The sequence below is a fragment of the Nannobrachium achirus genome (assembly GCF_963921795.1).
Source record: "Nannobrachium achirus genome assembly, chromosome: 12".
Classification (NCBI taxonomy): domain Eukaryota; kingdom Metazoa; phylum Chordata; class Actinopteri; order Myctophiformes; family Myctophidae; genus Nannobrachium; species Nannobrachium achirus.
In genome coordinates, this window is record NC_137832.1 from 34,800,845 (window position 1) to 34,826,379 (window position 25,535).

General features: G+C 40.1%; 1 protein-coding gene across 1 annotated transcript in view; it reads left to right on the forward strand.

The window, feature by feature from the left end:
• sgsm1a (small G protein signaling modulator 1a) overlaps nucleotides 1–25,535 on the forward strand; it is a gene marked incomplete at both ends in the record, with an annotated part of 45,115 nt that overhangs the window by 6,285 nt on the left and 13,295 nt on the right. The window contains 10 exons of the mRNA XM_080738598.1: nucleotides 6,180–6,255; nucleotides 13,839–14,001; nucleotides 14,780–14,849; nucleotides 15,249–15,331; nucleotides 15,432–15,499; nucleotides 16,260–16,405; nucleotides 17,448–17,585; nucleotides 20,327–20,451; nucleotides 21,239–21,306; nucleotides 22,224–22,387. Of these exons, the coding sequence (XP_080594724.1) occupies nucleotides 6,180–6,255; nucleotides 13,839–14,001; nucleotides 14,780–14,849; nucleotides 15,249–15,331; nucleotides 15,432–15,499; nucleotides 16,260–16,405; nucleotides 17,448–17,585; nucleotides 20,327–20,451; nucleotides 21,239–21,306; nucleotides 22,224–22,387 (1,101 nt within the window). The remainder of the gene's footprint in view (nucleotides 1–6,179; nucleotides 6,256–13,838; nucleotides 14,002–14,779; nucleotides 14,850–15,248; nucleotides 15,332–15,431; nucleotides 15,500–16,259; nucleotides 16,406–17,447; nucleotides 17,586–20,326; nucleotides 20,452–21,238; nucleotides 21,307–22,223; nucleotides 22,388–25,535) is intronic.

The following is a 25,535-nucleotide window of genomic DNA, read 5'->3' on the forward strand; positions in this document are numbered from 1 at the left end:
AGGATCAATATAGCTCTAACTATAGCCTATACTTCGTAGGGTGATGAATAGCACTGATCTACAATATCACAACATGTTGCAATGCTTGTAGATTGGCCATTTTGATTGATTGATTGATTGATTGTGACAATTTGACTATTTCTATAATGGATTTATTTCTGTTTGTTTGGCCTGCTTACCATTGACTTATGCTTATTGCAACTGCTTTTTGCAAAGTAAAACGATATGTAAGTAGGATAGCCATATATAAGCTTTTAGCTTCAGCCTATTCCTTTTCGATCACAGTTAATGTTGATGTATGTAATGTTATGGGTACTGGTGAAGATGATCAAAAACTAACAAACTAACTAAATAAACTAGACTAAACATGCCCAAAATATGGATGCCAGTTTGAAAGTGGTTAATGATAGATGTTAAGAGAGGACAGAGCATTATTCATACACAGATTTTGGTTTCAATTTCAGTCACAATTCTCTTAATCTCTCAAGGCAGACTCTAATGCTACGCAAGTCAGATGAAAAGGAACAAAACAGAGAGGGTGTTCCCTTTTATTTGGTTTGCCAGATTGCACTTCTCTAACCTCCTGGGGTTAACTATTGACAAATCTGTCCCGGGATTTTGATTCCTTTTACCAGAGGGCTCATAAAAATGCAAGATATTGTGTTATGTCACAAAACCAAAAAGATAAGAGTCCCATCTGGGGCTATGTAAAGAAATTTCAAGTCTGAAGACTTCATATCAGATTTTACTGGGTCGTGTTTGTGGCCTTATCAGCAGAGGCCAGATGCTCCCAGTGAATAAACCTGCATGCCTCCACCAAACTGAGTGCTGAGGCGTGACTGTGATTCACAGGAGAAGGCATACATGTCTGTACTCCACTACTGAGGCAGGCCTTGTGAAATGGACTGTAGCAGAATATAAGGGTTTGATGAACACCAAAACAATATCTTATTGAGCTCCTATATGATAACTGCAGCACTTCAAGACTTGTGCACCATAGTATCCTCATTTTCCCAGATAAATTATCAACATGCTACTGCTTTGAAGGGTGGTTATTACACTTAAAAGGGCTCTATTTTGATTGTCTTTCGGGGTAATGCTCTTCAGAAGATGGGAGTGACGTCATTTTGTAGTTGAACCGGACCTTTCTGATGAAAAGTTTGGTGGTCGGAGACAATATGGACAGACCTTTAAGTTAAGGCATAAGAGCTGGTACTTAAAGAGGTGGTGCCATAGTTTTGTACTTTTTCTGTTTTTCATGTGTCTAGGAGGTTGAAAGTACTTCATTAGACCCCCTTAGTTTTTTGTTTTTTTTTGAGAAATGATGTATTCTCTTAGTATTTGTTTGTTTTCTCTTGGAAACTGCCACCTTGTGGTGAAAAGTGTCAGTTAAAAAACACAGATACTAACTATGTCACAGTATCAACTCCTCCCCTATTTACCATTCACCCAACACTGTGGGGTGTGGCTATATCAGCTGGGTCACCACCCACCATGCCATCCATGCATACTTAATGAACTGGGGGTGTGGCCACATAAAAACCCAATTCTAACTCTTTCTGTATACTTTTTTGGAAAGAATCTTCCTCCTAGTATAATCATAATAGCTGGGGGGGGAAATCATGGCACCACCTCTTTAAGACAATCAAAATAGATTGAGCTATGTCTTTTCTCCAACAATAGAGGGTATGCGCATGCATGAAGTAAATGGCATATCGAGTGGCAAATTGAGTGGCAAAGTGAGTTTAACATTTAATGCAATCAGATAGGACTTTTCTGTTTGGATTTATGGGCTGTCAAGGCTAGAAAGTAGTTTTTTGCCACTCAGTAGGCATTCCCACATAACTTCTGGGTATGATGATGACGACGCGCATACCCTCTATTGTATTAATTACCACACTTATGTGCATACATTTTTGGTTTGATAAAAGTTGATTTAATTAAGCAATTAAGCAATTGATGTGGAAACTAGAATAATTACTTCAGATTGTTTGACTTAAATAGGTTAAATAAATATTTATTTGATTTATGCCTGAATATTACCCAGTGAAATGACCATAATAGATATACAAGACAAGCAATCTTTGCACAATGGACATTATTGTTCCAAGATACATGTATGGATTCTCTCTTACTGAGTATGCTACTCCCTCTTTCTGTCTAGCACACGCATGCAGTCACACATACACACCTGTGTTTACATAAGGATAGAGGGAGACAAACATGAAAGTGCATGCAGGACAAGAGGCATTTACTTTTCTCTGTCACACTCAGCCATTTTAACACTGGTTTACTCGGGTTTCAGGCCACAGCTAGCATGATTGTCCAGCAGTGGGAAAATCTCTCTGCATTTGCTATTTAAAGCAGTTATATTTCGGCTCTGTTTGCATATGGATAGATGGAACGCATGAATATAATTTAGATTTGTTTTAGAATTTTAGCCACATGCGCAAATGTATACCAACACTGCTAGAACTGGCTGCAGGGGAACTCTGCGCTGGTAATTGTTGTTATAAAAATGATAAAAGGTTATTACATGGAGGGCAATATATACAACATTTGACCTTTTTAAATGAATAAATGTGTGATCAGGTTTGGTATGAAAAAGATATGATTAACTGTGTTGTCAGGCAGATGCAGTTCTACAAGCGAGAGAAGATGAATACATGCTGTGACTCACAAGGGCTGATAAGCAAATAATAGTGGGGGCTTTAATTCATTGTTAAGATTTTCCAGATTGCTATCATTTTGAAGGGTGAGACTACCTCCACATTCTGTTATTCAAGCTAATGTCCTGGGTTTGGTGACTTTTTGTGAAATTATTGTTTTCAGGCACAGTGAGATATGAAAGCTGTCTCTCTTCAGCATCGAATATCAGTAACCATAATTTAATCTAAAGCATAAACCATAAACTATTCATCAGCATCCTGAGTCCTGACCAATGTCAACCAATTATGCCACATACAGTATATCCATAACAGATTTCGTTCAGGAACCCCATTCAACCCCATCAGCCACTAAATTAGTGGCTGATGATGAAACTAAAATAAACACCTTTATAACATGTAATGCATAGTTTGACTTAACATAACAGCGATGATATTTTTTCTGCTGGATATTCTTTAAATCTTTTGTGATTAATTATTAAGATGAAACATAATGACAGGATAGATGCTAATGGAATGGAATGTGCTCTCTAGGTCTTGTTTTATCACTCTAGCCAATCCCTTTAGGGCCTAGTTTAAGCTATAATTGTGGGGTAGATTGAGTAGGCCTATTCATATTTACGTATGAAGTGTGATGTACCTTTTGTCATTTATTTTACATTGAATTATGAATCACTGGACGTTAAGAGTTACTGGTTAGGGTCAGCAAGCATCAGTCATGCATCTGTTTATATCAGTGACGAATGGGTGGTGTTGACGCATCTCCTCACTTACGCAGTAGTGATACACTACAGGACACGTGCTGTCTCCATAGAAACCTGCAGGTAGCCTGCTCAGACACTTTGCCAGATAAATTCTACAGTGGCCTGATCTATAGTCCAGACTGATGGGGTCATTAACTCTCAAGTAGTTGCGCGTGTCCTCCAGCCCACAACTCAACCAGCCTTATACAGTATACAGTATGTTTCATTTTGTCGAGCATCATGCAGCCTAGTTCTCTCGTGTGCTTGTGTGTGTGTCTGTATTTTGATCATGATCAGTCACACAGGGATGTGAGAGATCAGTCTGGTATTGTTTCTAACTATGCTGGCATCATGATTCATGATTCATCCCACTGTATAGCGAATAGGGCAAGTCTGACTAATTACTGGTTTCCAATTAACAATGTTTAACAATGCTTTATTGCCATATTTTCTGGGGTATTGTGGCATATTCAAATAATACAGATGATGAACACATGTGTTAACTGTGCATGAAGGAAAAACAATCTGTTTTATTTCAAGTCTGAAATCCTCAGTCTATCTATGCTATTCAAATATGTATATTCAGTCAGTGAGTGCTCTAAATATCAAACCATGAGGATGAAGGCCAGTGAACTGATTCATGACCAGAGAGGTGTGTAATATACGGTATATACATCATTTTTGGACACTTCTCCTAGAGATTTTGCCCTAAAATCACGCAAAGCGGTACACAGTACCGGTATGTCTAGAGTCATGTCATCAACATGGATCTGTCCCATTTAGCGCCACCATCAGGCCGATTTCTTACTGGTTTATGTGAGTGGTCGTGTGAGCATGCATGCATGCATTTGTATGTGACAGAAAGAGGCCATATGTTTTGTTTGTTGAGAGGAAGCGTTTGATGTCAACATTCACCAAAATATGCAAGTTATTTAAATTGCAAAATCAAATCCTTATATAAGTGTTCTGAAATTATTTGCTCCTGCTATCTTCCAATGTCCAGTAGCTAGCTAATGTACTGTATATGTGAGTGAATTAGTATATATGTATCAATGCACTAATGTACACTTGAGTGCAGGAGCTATGCACAATAAGACCTTCATTTCACTTCTATTCACATGTGTATTTGTATTGAGGGTGAATTCAGCAGCACTTTTCTGTAGACAGCATAATAAGTCCACTGAGGACAAACTCATTACTACAGGAAATTACAGCTATCTGTATGGCTGTGTCCGGGGGCTGATATTCCAGATGCAGGTTATGTTGTAAACACACGCACGCACGCACGCACGCACGCGCACGTCTCCATAGCCACCAGACTTTGAAGTATCAGTCATCCCAACCGTAGGTCTGTAGATGCTCTCCCTTCCAGTGAGAACAATCTCTGATCAAGTCGGTAAAAAGAAAGGGGTCGCGCTGATGATGATAAAACAAAAACACCTGATTCCGCAGACATTTTCCAGGGTTCATATGTGAAAAGGGGTTAAGGGTTACCTTGTGAACATGTCACATGCAGGCTTGTTTTGTTTTGTTGTTAGTGCATATTGCATAACTATTGGAATTTTATTCAGGGTAACAAAATCAATTACTCCCTCTGGGGATCTAATAAAACCTGCATAGTGAACTGGTTTATGGCAGTGGTTCTCAACCTTTTCAGGCCGCGACCCATAAAATAATCATATTTTAACTGGGGACCCTCCACCCTGACGAGCACTAAAAGTTGAGGCATTACATTTTGTATAACACGGTTCTATTGTGAAAATAGGCGATCTACATGCTCACAACGCTATTTTCACAATTTCTGTCTCTAATATTTGACAATTTGGCCAATGTTTCATTTGTCATTTTAGAGGTATTAAGTCCTTAAATTGTCACTTTAGAAATGTGCAGATAACCTCTATACACTTAAACTTTATGTTGGTTTGATTACTGTTGAGAGAGAACAATGTTCCACATTAAGCTAATCATCTGGGGACCCCCCAAAATAATTTGGGGACCCGGTCCCGACCCACAGGTTGAGAACCAATGGTTTTATGGGGTGTGAACATGGGGGGGGGGGGGCATCCACCCCCTTATTCCCAAAGGATCCTCGGGATGAGAGTTGGTGACTCATCCTTTAACTTAACCACTTAAGCCCTGGCCTAGATACTTATACAACGAATAGTGAAAATAGACGATCCACAAGCGGCCTACTATTTTTCGATATTCTTACAATGTTTTTGAAAATAGTTTATATTTGTTGAAAATCTTCTCTTAATGACATATAGGACCTCAGGGTTAAAGTACCATCTAACTTTCTTCTTCTACCCTTGATTTGAACCCAGTTTTCCTGCGCAAGTGCTGAATGTTTTACCATTGAGCTAATAGAGCCTGCATCCTTGCTCAGGGGATAAAGTGAATGTTTACCATCAGGTAAAACTTTTTGTCAGACCCTGTGTCTAGCAGGGAGACAATACAACCACCCCAATTGTATAATTAACATACTCTACCATACAGATTGGACAACATTTTATGTATTCATTAAAGAAGTTACATTGTGCTGCTTTAAATTACCAATTCACCCACCTATCTCCATGATAACATATCTGTATATATTAAATACTGTATATACTATATACAGATGTCTTATTTTATCTCTCGATTCCAAATGCTTTGATAATGATACAAATACTTCCACAAGCATTTCACTAATGTGATGTACGAAATGCCACATCTGCTGTAGCATATTAATGATGAATGAGACATTAAGCATTCACCATGTCATTCACAGGTGAAGCAGATTATGGAGGAGGCTGTCACCAGGAAGTTTGTTCATGAAGATAGCAGTCACATTGTCTCCTTTTGTGGTAAGCAACCATTAAGCTACTCTTTAATGCAACAGCGTTTCCTGTGAAAGTAACAGATATTCAAGCTAACAATGTGTTGCAATTTATTGTAGCTTGAAAATGTTATTTTCAGCAAACAGCATGGTTGTGTGATGGAGTATAAAAGCTTAATTCTTCAAAGCCTTGAAGGATTAGTTTTAACACTGGAATTAGAGGATTGCCTCTCATCTAACCTCATGAAATGAACATGAAAAATACTAAAGGCCACTGAAGCTTTTCTCCCCATGTCTCAAATGGTGCTAATGAAGCACAGTAGGATTGCTGTGAAAAATCACTGTCCGCAGGCATGCAAATTCTCACTGTTAATTTAACTCTGGTGTAGAATGATTGTACATGGCATGGTTCAGTTATTACTCTATACATCATGTCATTAGAAGCTTGACATTGTGAGATGTTTCAAAGCTTTAATGAGCTAAAGCTAAGTGTGATGAATGTTATGGTCATAAAGTCAATCTATTTTCTTTCAAATTATGTCTTGAGTCTGTCTGATAAAAGCAAACCATTATCATCGTCAGTCTGCATTAAATATAGTTTGGCATTGCATACTAGTGTATAACATTACATAATTTTCCCTTGACACAGATTCAAATGCAGATGCAGAATCATGTTGTTGAATTAGCCATCTCTAGGCACTCTAGGGGTGCGTGTGTGTGTGTCTGTGTGCATGTGTCTTACAGTAAAAGTATTATTGCACCAGAATCACATCTCACTCATATGCACTCTGATGCACACCCGGACACAGATAGTGTTTTGGCCAGTATAATTCTTCACAAGCTTCTAGTGGCACCATTATATCAATAATTATATCAATAAAGTGTACAGCCCTCTTTCAAAATTAGCCAGCCCCCTAAATATCTTTGGGATGTGGTTAAAACATAGGCTACATACGTACATTGTACTCTTTGAACCCCTCTCTTCACCAACACACACACACACACACACACACACGCACGCACGCACGCACGCACGCACGCTTACACACATGTGCGCACACAGACATGCACTCGCACACATTCACAGGCATAGACACATTAGTGTATACGCACTGATGTGATTGTGACTCAGACATCATTTCCAGTGGACTCACACATTTGAATCCAGAATTTGCACAGACCATTACCTTCTACTTAGTGATCCAGAGAGACAGAATTCTGGTGTCATAGCAGCAACAGCAGTAAGCCTAAAACACAGGATAGTTAACTGGGGTAAGAGTTGAGAGATAAGAAAAGAGAGAAAACTAGAAAAGCGTGCTCCTCGGAGCCAGGTTGCTTGCAGGGCCCGCAAACTTTGGTCATCATAGCCACTTGAAAAGGGATCTGAAAATTCTGTGCTGCGTTCAATATTTTAGCAATTTTGTACAAATGGGCCTGCAAACTTTGGAAGCCAATATTAGCCAATCAGGATGGAATATGAAAAATGTGACAGAGCTGTCTTGATCACATAACTATAGGTAGATAGATATAGATAATATGTACCATTTGGCGTGACGTTTGGTTAAAATCTGTTGGAGTAATATAAAAAAATCAAACCAAGTTTGAAGTGAGCGGTGGTGTGTGTGTGTGTGTGTGTGTGTGTGTGTGTGTGTGTGTGTGTGTGTGTGTGTGTGTGTGTGTGTGTGTGTGTGTGTGTGTGTGTGTGTGTGTGTGAGACGCAACAGCACCACTTGGTCACCAGCGGTATTGCAGCTCATGCTACGGACATGTGGACATAGCTAGGAACGGACAAAAGTGACTCTTCGGAGACGGTGTGACACCGCTCAAAAAGGTGTTTATCAAACATCTGCCCCCTGGTGGTGCTATAACACTCCGATTTGAATCTTTTAGAGAACGTACAGTGTCCTCCAGCCTAAAGCAGTGGGTATCTGCATTATGTACAGTCAATCAACAGTGCATAATGAGTAAATAATATACAATCTGAATCTACCATCAAAGAATCGTTTTCATCTGTTATCCTTAATAGGCAATGGTATGTGTCATGGTTCTGAAGTGTAACATCCCAGTGCAAATGTGTCAGAAACCGAGTCTGTAATCCAAAAACAGAAGAATACAGGCTATATTTAAGCAAGTGAACACATGAATGAATATGCAGCTAATAGCTCTGCTGTACTGTAGCCTTTGGCTTGCGAGCAAATAATTATGTTAAATTATCATTTAACATAAACAGAGTTTAAATAGATTGTATGCTCGTAGGATCATGACCTATATACAGTATGGTGACAGGAAACAAATAGTGCATTATGAATTTCAAGCTTTTGTGAATTGGATTTTCCTGTTATCCCTGTCTTTTATGTAGTTCTCCTTCCTGCAGAGGATGGGAAAATAATTATTGAGTTTATTGCTGTAGCAATGTGTTCTCTAATGGTTATGTTACACAGTATGAGTGTATGTGTGAACAATAACAAGCCAAAGGCTCTGGTTCGAGAAAGTGACCAAAAATGGGGAGGCACCACACAAACCACACAGTAGGCAGAAGTACAAAAAATCAATGTTCTTTTATTCAACCTAAAACTAATAAAAGCAGAGCAGTCCAATAAGGGGCTTGGGCATAGGAGGGAAAGTTCGGTAACTGAATGTTCAGGGGAATGCACTGTTCAGGGGTCAAATGTACAATGGGGGAAAGGGGATGTCTTCAGTCCAGATCCAGTACGCACTGTTAGAAGACAGATGCAGAGTCAATTAGCTTCCTTTATATTCCAGCATGCAAAGTGACTTGTGCCCGGATTTCCCACTACAGTACAGTAGTAAAGTGACTTGTGCCAGAGATTCTCCACTACAGTTCAGCAGCAAAGTGACTTGTGCCTGGGCTTATCCACTACAGTACAGTAGTAAAGTGACTTGTGACAGGGATTCTCCACTACAGTTCAGCAGCAAAGTGACTTGTGCCTGGGCTTATCCACTACAGTACAGTAGTAAAGTGGCAATGCATGGGTTTGTACTTCCCTTTCCAGTGGGGTCCAGTGGGGTTCAGTTGGTTCCTTCCTGAGGCCAGGTCCTTCCTCTTCTCTCCTTGCTGGGGGTCCGTGTGCGCACCGTCGTGGCTAGAGCAAAACTGCCTGGCTCTCCAACAGTGGCCTTTAAATAGAGAGGGCCTCCCAGCCCAGCTCCAATAGCAGCCTGCAACAGATAATTAGTTCATGCCCTGCACCTGTCCAAGTTGGGGTGGAGCCCTCCATGCTGACCTGCTGCACTATAAACTGGCTTCCAAAGCACTGCAATTCAAAAATAATAAAGCAAAGAACACATAAAGAACACCAAATCAAAGTAACATAAGCCAGCCAGCAAAATAAACAAGCAGTCAGCATCATGACACTCTCACCCACTTGTCAGTGTCCGTCCCGGGCACATTACCTGTCAGCATGACAGTTAGACAAACATTAATTTGCGTTGTGTGGAATGTAGTTTGTTGACCACTTTTGTACCAGCTGGACTGCATGCATACTGTATATTTTCATCAGCTCTTCGTCACTGTGTTGTCAGCACTGTGGCCTGCACAGTATTTATATTTTTACAATACTTTAATTTTTTGGCCAATGATCTGTGGGTCAGTGTTTCAAATCCTGGCTCCTCCAACATGTCGAAGTGTCCTTGGGCAAGTCATTGAACCACACGTTCGTTGCCTCCAATGATGTTAGCTTAGTTGCCCCCATTGGTGTGTGAATGTGGGAAGTTTTTTGATTGATTGAAGATTTGCATTTGCAATAGAAAAAAGTACAGTTTCATGACAGTACAAATCACTGGTACAAGGTCAACTAAAAGGAGATCCTAGAAAGCCGAGGCTTATTTCCACAGGAACCACACTTTAAGTATCTCATATAACATTGAAAGACAGACGGATAGAACATAGTACTTTATCTAGGATAATATCAGTTTCAAAAGCATAACATCAAATACAAAGGCAGAAAAAAGAAAAGGGGGGGGGGGGGGAGCATGGGGGCTTAGTCTATTTACAAGTCACAGGTAGCAACTGTCTGAAGGTGACTTTTCATACCAATTTTGAAGGAGGCTAGGGATTTGCTCTCCTTTAAGGCTTGTGGAAGGGCGTTCCACATGTTGATGCTATAGCAGGAGAACGAGTTAGAGCCTTGTTTAGGGTTAAATCTACGTTGATGATGATTAGTGGAGCTGCCTCTGGTGTTTAAGAAGGGTTGCCTTTAAGAAGTAGTTTGTCAGGTACATGGGTATCTTGGAGGTGTAGTGTATCTTGTACACCAGGCCCATTGCAAGATGCTGTACTCTGTCAGCTACTTTGAGCCACCCCACGCTTTCGTGGTGATGATCGGTAAGGTGGGTCTGAGGAGGGAGACCAAGCACAACCCTAATTAGTTTGTTCTGGGCTGTTTGGAGCTTTAACTTTAAGGCAGCTGGGGCGTCGCGATACCAGACAAGGACTCCGTAATCAATGAGGGGCCCAATAAGAGCACCTCCTAGTGTCTTTCGGGATTTAATATTGATCAGCGGGGCAACCCTTTGCAAGAAACGAATTCGTTGGTTGACTTTATTGATTACCTTGGTAGTCATTTTTTCACTGGATAGGTAAGTGAGGACACTGGTGTTCGCTGCTTCACTTCCCTATGAATGAATGGACCATTGTAAAGTGTTTGAGTTCGCAACTTGCTTAAAGTGCTATAAAAATGCAATCCATTATTATTAACTCATTCGCTGCATTTAAAAAATCTTTTTGAAGTGCCAGGATGCCCCCAGTCTCCATAGACTTCCATGTAATTCATAGTGCACGGATCATGCACGCCCATGCATAGATCATGCACCACATGTGTGCACGCCGTTCACAGATAAAAAAAAAGAAAAAAAAAAAAAACGCCGTTCAGCCATTATGTTTTCTTCAAATGTAAACAAACATGGCTGCCATGTTTGAAAGATGGGGTTGGTATGGGGGTCAAACATGCAATTTCATGATCGGATTCATGCATAGTAGATAGAAGGAGGTCCAAAAATAGTTTTTCAAAAAAAGAAAAAATCTAAAAAAAATAATACTCTGGAACCTCGGGAGGGGGCAGCAAATGAGTTAATAGCTTTTGGAAATCTATCTATCTGTAGAGAACTACGTCTCTGCTGACTCCCTCATTTCCTTCCAGTAGCCTACACCTGTTTCTTATTGTGGCGCTTATTCTTATTTCTTACATGCCCCCTTAGAGGTTGTGCTGTGGTCTATCCATGTGGATGTTTAGAGATATTAGCAACGACAGAGAAGGACGAAAGGGCTGGCCCAGCCACGTCCCTGAGGAGTAATTAGCCTCTATGTTCTTGTTCGCTTTACCAGTTTCCTAGGAAGAATCTGAATTGCAAACAAAGCTGTTAGAGAACTGGAGGTTGTTTCAAGGCACAATTGTTGATTGAGTTTTGAAACGATTCACAGCACAGCGCATCAAATTCTATCAAAGAAGAGGAGTTTTCAGTGTAACTGAAGGTAGATCCAATTATAAACAAGTCAAATGATCTGAAAAGCAACTTGTAAATTCTGAATATTGGTTTAAAATTTGTTTCGATATCAGCTTTATAGTTATGGTGCATTCAAAAGACAACATTTAATATTTGAACACGTGTCCATGACATTTCAGCAAAGATTCTTTAGACTGAGCAATTTAAAATTTCCAAGTAACAAATGAGTTTCTCCCACCCTTTGTGTTCAAAATACTTTATTTTTAACAGTGTAGTTTGTCTTATACATTTCTCTTGATGTTACAGTGTGTGATATTTAGCTTCATGCTTCCATGATGACAAAGTGACAACAAAGCTTGGCACAGAAAGATAACGGCACAAACACAGGAAGAGAGATAAGAAAATATGAACAGAGATGTAGAAAGCATTCCAGTTCATTAAACAAACTGGCTACTGACATTTAGCTACATTTTGAACGTCACAATGAAAATCCTGTTAATGACCAGATTATAGCAAAGAATGATTTTGATTCCAGGAGTTTCAATGAAAGAGAGACTGAGGTAGACAGACTCATAGAGGTGAGGAGGGAAATTAACTGTGTGTGTGTGTGTGTGTGTGTGTGTGTGTGTGTGTGTGTGTGTGTGTGTGTGTGTGTGTGTGTGTGTGTGTGTGTGTGTGTGTGTGAGAGAGAGAGAGAGAGAGAGAGAGAGAGAGAGAGAGACACAGAAGGGGAGAGATGGGGGGAGGGATGGAATGAGAGAGGAAGAGTAAGACCCCCCCCCCCCCCCTTCTCTCCCGGAGTGCTCCATCTACATGGGTTTCCATGACAACTCCAGCCTTCCCCATGACCCCATGTGAGCAGAGACATAGGATTAGTCCTGAAAGAGAGCTCAAATGTCAACAGAGTTCAAGACACTGCCACGTAGAATCTACACTGATGATAGGTGTCTGCTTTTGCTATAATTCAATGTAACCACTTGAACGTTAGCATCCCTGTTCTGGGGCTACAAGCCTCCAAGCTATTTAGCGTAGACTCCGTAGAGCACAAACAGGACAGGGCCTAGTATAGAGCCCTTGGGAATCCAACTAATATAGGGTTTAAGTGGTTAACTCTGAGAGCATAGAAATGGAGCACTATGGGTACACAGTAGATGAAGGAATATGCTAGTGCAGTGTTAGGTAGGGGTATACAGAGGTACGATAGTGGATACTTGAGAGAAAGTGGAAAATTTAAGAAGAATATATTTTACTGTTATGATTAATGACAAAACATTGACAAATGGTGTGAACCTGCTTTTCTATAAAATAAATACAAAACACAACTAGCACAACTATTATGGCAATGCCTATTTGCCATTCTGCCAAAACTGGACATATTTAAATGTTATATGGCCACAGATTAAAATAAATCTGCTCAGGATGCACTAATTGCAACTCTCCATTTCTTATTTGTAATGTTATATTCTTCCTAAGGTGGGTTATCCTTCATGCATAGCATCATATGCTATGGTTTTATCTTGCATCTTTTTAAGCAAAAAAGTTGAGCAAAAGGGGTACTTTCAGAACTCTGTGAAAGAGCGTAACCGAGGCCAAAAAACCTTGACAATGACAATTGTTCCTAGGAAGTGGTTTGATGGTGCAGTTTAACTGTAAACCTTATTCACATTATCAGGCATGTTCATACATAGACATCAAAGGGGGCTTGAGCCCCTTTCCTTTTACCTGTCTGTAAAAAGTGCCCTCTCCAGACCATGAATGCAGTTTTCATTATGGTCAAAGAAACGCAAATGCCTCCTTTCCATGCCATACTGTACCTGAAGGCAGCATTCAAGAGAATTGCCTTGTCCAAACTCTCCTGAACTTGAATGCAGTATCCTATTCTGAAAGAATTGCCCTATCTCCAGTATTGACTTTTATGCTTAGTTCAGTGTGCTATCAAGCACCAAAAATAGCCGACCTCGTGAGCTTGGAGGTCTGCTATTTTTCACCAAACGCCCTTTTAGATATTTCAGCCCCTGCCTTTCTAACATTCTCTGCACGTCCCTGCACATTATGTTTTTTATGTTCCAGTGTTTTAGTAATACAGTATAACCACTTTATTGCAGTGCATTTATGTTTGAATGGTCTTCCATTTGTGTCAATACAAAGCGGCAGTGGAGGCGTGTGTTCTGCATGGATTGAAACGACGTGCAGCAGGCTTCCTACGTAGCAACAAGATAGCTGCTCTCTTCATGAAGGTTGGGAAGAACTTCGCTCCAGCGGAGGACCTGTGCAGGAAGGCCCAGGAACTAGAGCAGATCATTGAGACCAAGTGAGAGAATACACTTAACCACTTTAGCCCTACATACTTCATTGTATGACAAATAGCGAAAACAGACGATCTACAAGCTCACAGTGCATTGTTGCCCAAAATAGGGATGCTAGATGTAATGTGCCTTATGCCTGATTTACCCTTAATTGAACAGCAGTGTTGCTTGATGAACATAGCAAAAGCTTGTTTTGCAGTTATTTATGTTGAGCGCCACTGTCGGCAACAACATAGAATTATAACACAACCACACACACCATAGTTCAAAGGCTACCAGAGCAGAAGCATTCACACAACAAAGGGCTGTCCTCCTATCTAAAAGGCAAATTTGAGCTATTTATAATAATTGTAGATATTCAAAAGGTGTAGGTTGCATGTGTATGCCTTATCAATCTGGGAACCCATCGTCAAAGAAGAAAGGGCGACACCTATCATGCCTTATACACACTAGTGAAACACAGAAAATACATTATTCTTTTATGTAGTTCGTTTTCATAACCACTAGACCACCAATCTACAAGCTCACAACTCATTGCTTTGCAATGCATTGTGTACATTGGCTATTTTTGATATTTTGATTATTTTTTTAATGGAATATGTGGACACTTTTGGACTTTTTTGGGGAGGGAATTTCTTGCCTGCAATGACATGCCCAAAACTGTGACGTCAGGTTGAAAGTGGTTATGGTGTGCAACAACACCTCCCACTGGAATCCACTTTCACTCAAAGTACTTTTTAGAGACTCTTCTTACTTAACTCTAACTTATTTTTTGGCTCGCAGACGGACCCAAAGCTTGCAGAGCCAGGACGGTTTGCGAAGGTTGCCTAGGCTACCCAGCCTTACTCCACAGGTAGGGCTGTTACCATCATGACAAGTTGAAAAAAGGGGAGATGACATGCACACCCAACCCTAGTTGGGCAGGTACTGAGCATATGAGTAGATACTAGAAAAATAAAAAAAGATGATTAATTGTCACATTTTTAGACATTGAACATTGGAACGTAAATCCACATTTCTGTTTGGCTTTTAGGCTCCGTATTTTTTTTTTTGCATAAGATAGATACTAACTTTTATATACAAAGAACTGATATGGCAGATCTTCAAGCTCACAACATGTTGTATCACGACATTCTGAGCTTGTAGATCTGCTATTTCCATGGTTTGCAAAATGTAGGAAAAATGTTCAACACAACAACGTAATAATTGCTATCAGGTGATCATTTAATAATTGTGACAGGTCTACCCACAGGTTGCTAAGAACTTGTGGATTCGCACAGCTCTGTTTGAGAAGGTGCTGGACAAGATTGTACTTTACCTGGTGGAGAACAGCAGGTGTGTTAAGGAGGTCAAATTACATGCTTACTGTACTTGTTCCGGTAGAAGATAAATATATAAATGTCTGATACATTTGCCATCACATAATGTGTTACAGTAAATTCTATGAAAAAGAGGCTGTTCTAATGGACCCTGTGGATGGACCTATTCTGGCCTCTTTGTTAGGTAATTATTTTTCTGTGCCTATTCATTCTTTTATTTTATTTTGTATTTTTTCAAACCTGGTCAGGTCTACTTTCAATGCGTTCTATTCGAGGCTGTAATTTGGAAAAACATGGTATCTGATATCCAGGTCTTGAAATGATGTTGCAACTCTATTAGTCACCTAGCTGAAAGCCACCCCCTTTGAATACAGATAAATTGAATACAAGTGACCCTCTCTGGCTTATAGATATAAAAATGTGAGTGTACATGTATGTGTTAGGGGCAGAAGAAGAATTTTCATAAAACTACAATACTCATTGGCTCATAAAAGCTAACATTTTAAAATTCAAAACAAAAACACAACATTTACTTTCGATATTGGTTAAAAGTTCATGCGTAGAAAAAGTTCATGAGTTAAAATCTCAGGAGTAGATCGATTTTTAACAGTTTTTCATACAGTTTAATTCAAAATGGTGGAAGATCTAAAGGTCAGAACTTAGTCAAAAGTCAGAGTGGCAGAAGTTGTTCGGCATGAGGAGAGGCATGCTGTATATGTAATGAAGTTTCATGGCTGTAGGTCGAACAGGGCATGAGTTATACCTGTTCAAATTTTCAATTGAGTGCTATAGCTTTGGCCATTGATTGTGAATTTTGTGTTTTGGTATAGCCCTCTACCATATTGCAGAGTTTGCCCCTTAAATGGCCCCTTAAAAATGTGCAAAAAACTAGAAAATGTGTAGAATCCCTGATTCTCAGTAACAAAGTATATTCATGGTGGCAGTTGGTCCGTGTGCATTGGAGTACACTAAGATGAAGACAGCAGACCACTTCTGGACAGATCCCTCCGCTGATGAACTTGTTCAGAGACACCGCATCCATGGTGGCCACGGTAGACAGGACTCTCCAACCAAGAGGCCTGCTTTGTGTGTAAGTACAAAATGGGGCCATGCACTATAAGTAAGTAAGCCTTTCCAAGCCGTGTGGCCCATAGGACAGGAACCTATCTCCTGTGTCTGTAGCGTGAGGCAGCTTGATGCACAAGTACATCCGCTGGACATGACGCTAGAATGTGCAGGGATCTGGCCCTTCTAGAATGCCCCAATCCAACTGCTGAGTGCCAAGCAGGCCACTGAGCTGATGTGTTCTCATATGCGGCAAGTGGCAAGTAGCCTGAGTTTCAGCAGTGAGATTGAGTGTTGTTCCCTCTGAGATACTCTCTCTCTGTCTCTGAAAGTGAGGATCTGCTCAGATACAGATAAGTGCACTAACCTGAGCCTCAAGCGTTAGGCTTGGCGTGGCCCAAAGGCAAATCTTAAACCACACTTGAGAACAATCTTCATGTTATCAGTGATCCAGCACAGCTAAGGGATATAGAATATTGCAGTGTATTTTTTAACTCCTATGTAGGATGTATAATATACAGTATAATACTGATACTGTACTGTGGAGAACAGTTGTGGTCTGTGTCACCAGAAATAGAGTAGGCCAGTATACATTTCAGTGATATTAAAACAATTAAATCTATATTTGTGTTATGCACAGGATTTAGCCAAGAAAACACAATGCTGGATTGCTTTTTATTAATATTACAGTAAAGCAGTGATTATAGAAAAAAAGTTATTCCGGCAAATGCAGTGTGTAAACAATATGATGGAACAAATCGCATTTTCATTCACAGTTAATACATTTTGAATCGTCACTGTCGGACAGAAATCTCGTACCTCCAAGTTTTTTCGCAGAGTAAAGTCCTGCTTTATCATACAAGATTGTCGCACGAAACTAGGGAAGATAGCAGATCTACAAGCACACAACGCCTCGCACCGCGAGGCAATGTGTGCTTTTAGCTCGGCTATTTTCACTAATTTAAATCCTTTTTAAAATTATGTTTTGGACATAGGGGTTTCTACACGACAAAGACGATATGGCAGTAGCAGGGGTTTGATCTAATCTAATCAGTGTGTGTTTCTAGATCCAGAAGCGACACTCCAGCAGCAGCATGGATGAGCGGTCTTCCCCCTCGCCTTCAGCCCGGGACTATGTGGAGTCACTGCACCAGAACAACAGGGCAACCCTGCTCTTTGGCAAAAACAATGTGCTTGTACAACCGGTAACCACCCACTTCCTCTCTTTTCTTAGGCTCAAAGCGGATGATGAGGAAAGAAAATAATAATCTCTAGGCAGCAGAAATACATTTTAAACAAGACTAAAGAGTCCCACTAGCAGCCCTTATGATGGCACTAGAGCAGCGGTTCTCAAACTATGGGTCCCGATACAAAGTGGGGTCGCAGGAAGGTGCCATTGGGGTCGCACATTGGCAAACAAAAAAATAATGAATATATTTGAATCAAGAAATGTTTTAAAAAAGTGAGGTTGTTGCGACCAGCGTGAAGTGAACGGAGCAACGGACGCTCCTCTCCCTCTAAAACAAACACACACACACACACACACACACACACACACACACACACACACATTTTGGCCTAATGGTGGTGCTAAAGCAGGGGTTTCAAACAAGCCTCATGGTCTATAATGATGCAATGAAACATTGTTTTGTTCATTTGAGGTTTGGCTATCGGTACACTATTGATTTTTTCCAATGAATAGGACAGGTCCATAGAAGCCAGATAAGTGTAATACCTTCCCACATGTTTCCAATCCAAACACACACACATTTTAATCGTATCAAGCACATACGTAATATTGAACGGGTAATATTGAACAGGTCTTTTATACAAAGTATATGCAAAACTCAATAAGGTAAATTGACTCATACTTACTCTAAAGTGAGATAAATACAGTATGTACATATTAAAGACATGTTCACAGTTTAGTATTACATTGAAGGAGTCATCACATATAATGAAATACATTATTATCTAAACCAGAATAGCCTATCTCGAGAAAGTGAGAGAAATCAATATTGTCATACAGACCTGGGAATGTTTAAGGCTTACTATCCAGAATGTTTGTAGTTGAGAGAAAACCTTTAAGTCTATGACCACTTCTCACAGATCTAGGGATGACCTTGATAGCCATGGATCTTTAGTGAGTTAGGATTTCTGTGTCCGGTTATTTTATAGTCACTAGCCCTTACCCGTTCAAAGATATGAGCTCCAAAATGATGTGCAGTGTGTGGGTTATGGGATGTGCACTGTGCATACAGTATATGAGGGATGGAAAGTAACTTTAACTGGTGCTTGCATGATAATATGTAGGAGCATCAATGTAAGAAATACCCGTTTTGTTTAATGGCTACCCCCCCCCCCCCCCCAGCCCGCCCGCCCACCCGCCTGCGCACACACACACACACACACACACACGCACACACACACACACACACACACACACACACACACACACACACACACACACACACACACACAGAGCTGGTTAAACATTTTGCCTCATGCTAGATGCAGAATAGATGTGCCTCATGCTAGATGCAGAATAGATAGTAGATACACCATAAAAATGCTAATGTACAGCATATGATTTGTGAAAGTGACAAACGGGCTTCACAGTTATGTCAGGTGTGTTCATATGCTAATGGTGATGCGATTTCAGATCAATTGCTCCAGCCACTGAGGAGAAACGCTGTTTCAGACAGACAGACAGACACTCACTCAGACATTCGCAAAATTATAGTATAGATTGGACCTGATGTAATGGGGTTAGTGCCTGGGGGTGGCCATAACTGAATGGGTAGAGAGGCAGTGTGGGTGCCAGAAGGTCCCCCAGTTTGTTGTGGTGTGTGTGTGTGTGTGTGTGTGTGTGTGTGTGTGTGTGTGTGCGTGTGTGCGTGCGTGCGTGCGTGCGTGCGTGCGTGCGTGCGTGCGTGTGTGCGTGCATGCATGCGTGTATACATATATCCTGGTACTTATTTTTGATGCCAATCCTTTTGTACTTACTCATGTTTTGAATACAGGCCTTTTACTTGTAAAAGAGTATTTTTATTTTATATTGTGGTATTGCTTACTTTTACAGCAAATAATATTAATTTTGAGATGCCTGTGCAAAGTACTGCAGGTGTGTGTGTGTGTGTGTGTGTGCAGATGGGGTAGTATTTGATCATAACTTTTGGCATAGCACAAGATGTAATAAACATTTTGGCATACAGTATATTGTCAGGGGGTTAGAATTCATAATCATGTCCTTGAAATTCCTTCATGTAAATCAGTTAATGAAATGCTCCGCTGGTGGGGAATGATTTGCGGTGATTATTTAGAGGGCTTGGCTCAAATCCACTTCTATCAGTTACTTAAGCACTGCCACAATTTGATTTATTATTTGGAAAGAATGTCAAAATACATTGGCCACTTAAACACCCTGTATACTTAGTAAACTTGACATGAGTTGCATCTATTCTTGGTGCTGTCTTTTTATCACTACACCAAATTTCCGTGCCAAAATCTACAAGCTCAAAATGTGCCGCGTTGCAACATGTTCTGAGCTTGTAGATCGTCTCTCTTTTGTGAATGTTCCGCCCCAGACCTTGAATGCTGAGGTTCAGCTGGTTAATTACTGTATATTTTCTACATACTGTACACTAGTTAGTTTAGTTTTTCTGATTCTGCATGCACTTTCCTAATACTATACACGGTTCACTGGTGTTTTTCTTTTTAATAGACAATAGACGGGTTTCTTGTTTACAAACATTGAGACTAAATGCACAGCTGACTGTATCATGTAATCAATTCCGTCCAATCCCCAAACCTGTTGTTTTGGGGAGCGCTGGTTTCATTGGCTAATTTTGGTACAGACCCTGCGCACACATCTAGTTTTATCAGTGTAACGTGGACCAGAAACTCGTCTATGAAATCTTAATTAAAATCGTGGTAATTATTTCAGAGGGATGACATGGAAGCCATCCCAGGCTATCTCTCTCTGCACCAGACTGCTGACATCATGACCCTGAAGTGGACCCCTAATCAGCTGATGAATGGCTCTGTGGGAGACTTGGACTATGAACGCAGGTGTGCAGTGCACCTCCCAGATGCAATGACTTTATAGTGAACACATCAGCCACACTTAACCACTTAAACCCTCTTGACTCAGTGAAATGGACTTGATTTACAACTCGGACCGCTTTTTTCCATCTACCAAATATCGTTAGCCGATCTACAAGCTCAAGCTAATATTCCCCCAGAAAAGCCTTGCTGGGGTTCAAGTGGTTACCTTTAATAGCATCATTAATCTTTCCCTTTATTACATATCGTCTTTGACAGGCAAAAACCATATCCACTATATTTATGCTTTTTTGTCCCATGAATGAATGCCCTAATTTATACTTTGTCGTATTACAGTGTTGCTCAAAAGTAGTCACAATAGCATCTTTACAAGCTCACAATCCATCACATCGCTAATTTTTAAATACATTTTTTTAAAGCTTTTGAACATATTTGAAAGTTGATTATAATGACATGCCCATAATAGGGACGTCAGTTTGTAAGTGGTTACGTCTGTCTGTGGGTTTTATAAATATTTATGTATTCGGTCGTGGATCTCCATTTGAATATATTTTGATATCAGATCTGCAAGCTCACTATGTGTCGCGATGAGAGGTTTTTAAGCTTGTAGATCAGCTCTTTTCAAATAGCCCAAAGATATTGGGGTTTAAGTGTTTACATACAACTGTTCCTCATTTTGCTGGGGACCCCCTGGAACCCTCTCAAAGACCTCTGGGGGTTCCCAGACGGAAACCAGTGTTCTTCTAACAGTCAGTTGTGAGAGGGAGTATGACTTGTTATCTCTCTTTTTCAGTGTGTATTGGGACTACGCCATGACCATCCACCTGGAGGATATTGTTTACCTGCACTGTCATCAACAGGGTGCGTCCAGGCCCCAGACAATGGCTCTGGCCTCCCATCAAATGCTGTTCTAAAGCAATCATTCAATGTAGCTGAACTGTAAAAACATTACCAGTATTACCCATTTAGAACGAGTACACATTATAGTGTATTATTATTTTATGCTTTAACTATTGAAAAATAGCAAATATACAAGCTTGTAGATCTGCTATTTTTGAAAAATCATGAAAATTTGAATTTTTACCTGATTCTATAAGTGTCTTTTGATTCCTTCTAAGGTTTTTTTGAAAAACCTATGCTTCTATGTCAGCAATCTGGCCAGCCATCGTCAAAGAAAAGGTCCTTTTCACTTAACTGGAGCTCAGTCAGTCTGTATTTGAGAGACTACTATGTCAGTGGTTCTCAAACTTTTTCATGTGAAGGACCCCCAAAATGAGATTTATTTGGCCACGGACCCCCATCTCAAAATATCTAGTTCTAGGGACCCCCCAGAAGCAAAATTTGAGTTACAAACGTTTGCGTTAAAAATACATATATTCAAAGATTTGCACATATTTTCACGACTTTTTCAAAAATAGCAGATCTACAAGCTCGCAGCGTGGCACTCGGTGCCGTGCTGTGAGCTTGTATATCTGCTATTTTTCACTGGTTAAAGCATTAAATAATTCTAGGCCTAAATGGGTTAAGATTAAGATAAGATGGTCTGACTGCAGAGGGGAAATTGGGTGAAGATCATCATCAACATAATGTCTGCCTGTCAAGACTCATTAAGTCATTACCATTGCTTTTTCACTCACTCTATTCACAAATAGGCTAACCCATGTGCTCTATATTATATATATTTCACTTGTGTTGCTCAACTGTCCCACAAACAGAACTCATGAATGATTTACAGCAGATAGATACCATCATGGCTTAATTTATTCTGCACTTTCTAGTGGACAGTGGGGGAACAGTGGTGCTTGTGAGTCAGGATGGGATACAGAGGCCTCCACTACGATTCCCCAGAGGAGGCCACTTACTCCAGTTCCTCTCCTGCCTTGAGAATGGCCTCCTCCCCCATGGACAGTTGGATCCTCCACTCTGGTCCCAGAGAGGAAAGGTCAGCACAGGAGCTCATCTATTGGGTCATTCTACCATATTCACACTGGGAATTTGTTCTCATGTCATACTTGACTGTAGGTGGGTGGGAAAACCATGATGCATATGACATAAGAGCAAAATGGCTTACATGTGCAAAGCATTCTCACTCCCAACTCATCACATTTCAACGCTTGGTCAGGTACCTTGGTGTCTGGTGGCCAATTAGAATGGAATCTGAATTTGATTTTGTATGATCTATGGTTCAAAAGTTATAGTCCAAAATGTGAAGTGGGCTGTTATAGTGCCTGCATACGGCCAATTTAAAAGATTTCTTCCTTGCCTACTGGGAATGTGCATGCAAAGTTTCACTGCAATCAGACTGTTTTTTTTTTTTTTATATATATCTTTATTCATGTCACATATGTTTCAACATTGTACATCAAACAAGTCAATCTTGCAAAGACATTCTTTTTTTTTTTTTTTTTTCCCTTTTCCCCAACCCTCCCCCCATGTTGCTATCATTAATCACTCCTTGAAACAATAATAAAGACAGTAACAATAAAATAAATACAAAACAATAAATCAGCGTACACAATATGCACGATAGTAAAGAAAAATAGTTACACAAACAAAGTTAAGTACAATAAATTAAAATAAAATAATATATATATATATATATATAATATATATAATAAAATACCAATGGAATTAAGTCTCCTAGAAACCATAGTTGTATTATTTACACAGATCAAGTCGATAGAGTGCTAACAGACATCATCCTCCTCAATTATGTATATCATTACAAGTTGCCCCGAGAGGTGGCCATTAAATATTCTGAGTTGTACAGTGTTGGTCAGTCTACTGCAAGTGTTCTCAGACCCTCAAAGTATGTGATAAGTGGTTGCCAGGTTGAGAAAAATCTGTCTACCGATCCCCTCAGTGTGAATTTTATTTTTTCCAATTTTAGAAATCCCATGATGTCCTTCAACCATAAATCAGCAGAAGGAGGGGTTGGAGATTTCCATAGCAGTAATATCCTACGTCTTGCCACTAATGTTGCGAAGGCCAATATGTTGGATTTCTTTGTTGTTAGTAGCTGAAAATTCGATGGCACTCCAAAAATAGCTATTTGGGGTGAAGGTTCCAATTGAACCGAGAACACTTCAGAGAGAATCTCAAAGATTTTTGTCCAATATTGTACTAGCTTTGGGCAAGGCCAGAACATGTGAGTATGGTTTGCTGGCGATAGCGCACAGCGATCACATTTGTCATCAACATCAGGATATATCTTAGCGAGCTTTGATTTACAATAATGAAGTCTATGAAAGATTTTAAATTGAATAAGTCCCAATCTTGCACATGACGTCGACGTATTAATCCTGTCAATAGCCCCGTCCCACCACTCGTCAGGAAAGGCTTCACCCAATTCAGTCTCCCAATTCTCCCTGTTCTTGGCCAGTGGGAACATATTTAGTTGGGTGATAGAATAGTAAGTCATTGAAATATGTCCTTTTCCTCCGGGTTGCAATTTTAGGAGAGTTTCCCAAGGTAGATCCCTCGGCCTCTCAGGGAATGAAGGGAAATGATTTCTAACAAAATCTCTGATTTGGAAAAAACGAAACTGATTATTTCTGGGCAGGTCAAATTTGGTCCGAATTTTATCGAAACTACAGAATATGTTTTTCTCATATAGGTCAGAGAATTTAACAATTCCCTTATCTTTCCAAATAGTGAAAGCAGAATCTAGTGTAGAGGGAGGAAACAAATGGTTGTGAACTATGGGGCAATTTATTGAGCTGTCTTTGAATTTAAAATGGGACCTCAGTTGCGACCAAATTTTTAGAGAAGCGATGACCACTGGATTAGTAGTATATTTAGTCGGTGATAAGGGAAGTTTAGAATGGACCAATACAGCAAGAGAGGTTGAGCGACAGGATTGGGCCTCTAATAAGCACCAGTCCGTCGATGGGGAGTGGAACCAGTAGGCCAACTTCTGCACATTGGCAGCCCAATAGTAAAATGTAAAATTTGGAAGGGCCAGGCCACCATCTTCGCGACTTCTTTGTAAAGTAGAAATTTTAATTCTAGACTGTTTACCCGCCCATATAAATGGTGATATGATCCGATCAAGAGCTACAAAGAATGATTTAGGGATGTATATTGGAATACATTGGAAGAGAAAGGAGAATTTCGGAAGTATAATCATTTTAACAGATTGAATCCTTCCTATCAGAGACAGAGGCAAGCTATCCCATCTTTGAAGATCTAACTTTACTTGGTCTAATAGGGGGGTAAAATTTGCAGAAAAAAGTGAAGTGAACTTGTTCGTAATATTTACACCTAGATATTTGAAACCAGAGGCTGAAATGTGGAATGGCACATCTGTTTGTGCAATACCTTTTGCGCTATCGTTAATAGGGAAAAACTCGCTCTTTTGATAGTTCAGTTTGTACCCCGAGAAGCTACCGAAATCCTTTAATATAGCAAGCACATGAGGGATGGCTGGGACAGGGTTGGATAGGTACAATAGTAAATCATCAGCATAGAGAGAAACCCTGTACTCAGTACCCCCACGCACTATCCCACGGAAGAGTCGTGAGGTCCTCAACGCTATAGAAAGCGGTTCGATTGATATCGCAAATAAGAGTGGGGATAGGGGGCAACCCTGTCTTGTCCCTCTAGTCAGGGTAAAGTACTCTGATCTAGAACCGTTAGTACAGACACTCGCCTTAGGGGAGGTATATAGAAGTTGAACCCATGAAATGAAAGTATCACCAAAACCAAATTCTCTAAGTACCATGAACAAGTATTCCCACTCGACCCTATCAAACGCTTTTTCGGCGTCCATAGCAATGGCCGCCTCAGAAGTATTGGATGGTTTTGACGAGTACACTAAATTCATTAATTTCCTAACATTTGAAAATAAGTGGCGTTTTTGTATAAAACCAGTCTGTTCCTCTGAGATAATATCAGGTAAGGCTTTTTCCAGTCTAATGGCAACTGTCTTAGCCAAAATCTTACTATCAACATTTAGCAAGGAAATAGGTCTATAAGATCCACAGCTAGTTGGGTCTTTATCTTTTTTGAGAATAAGGGAGATAGTTGCCTGTGTTAGAGTTGGCGGAAGAGCTCCATTAGTCAAGGATTCGTTGTACATGTCGAGCAGT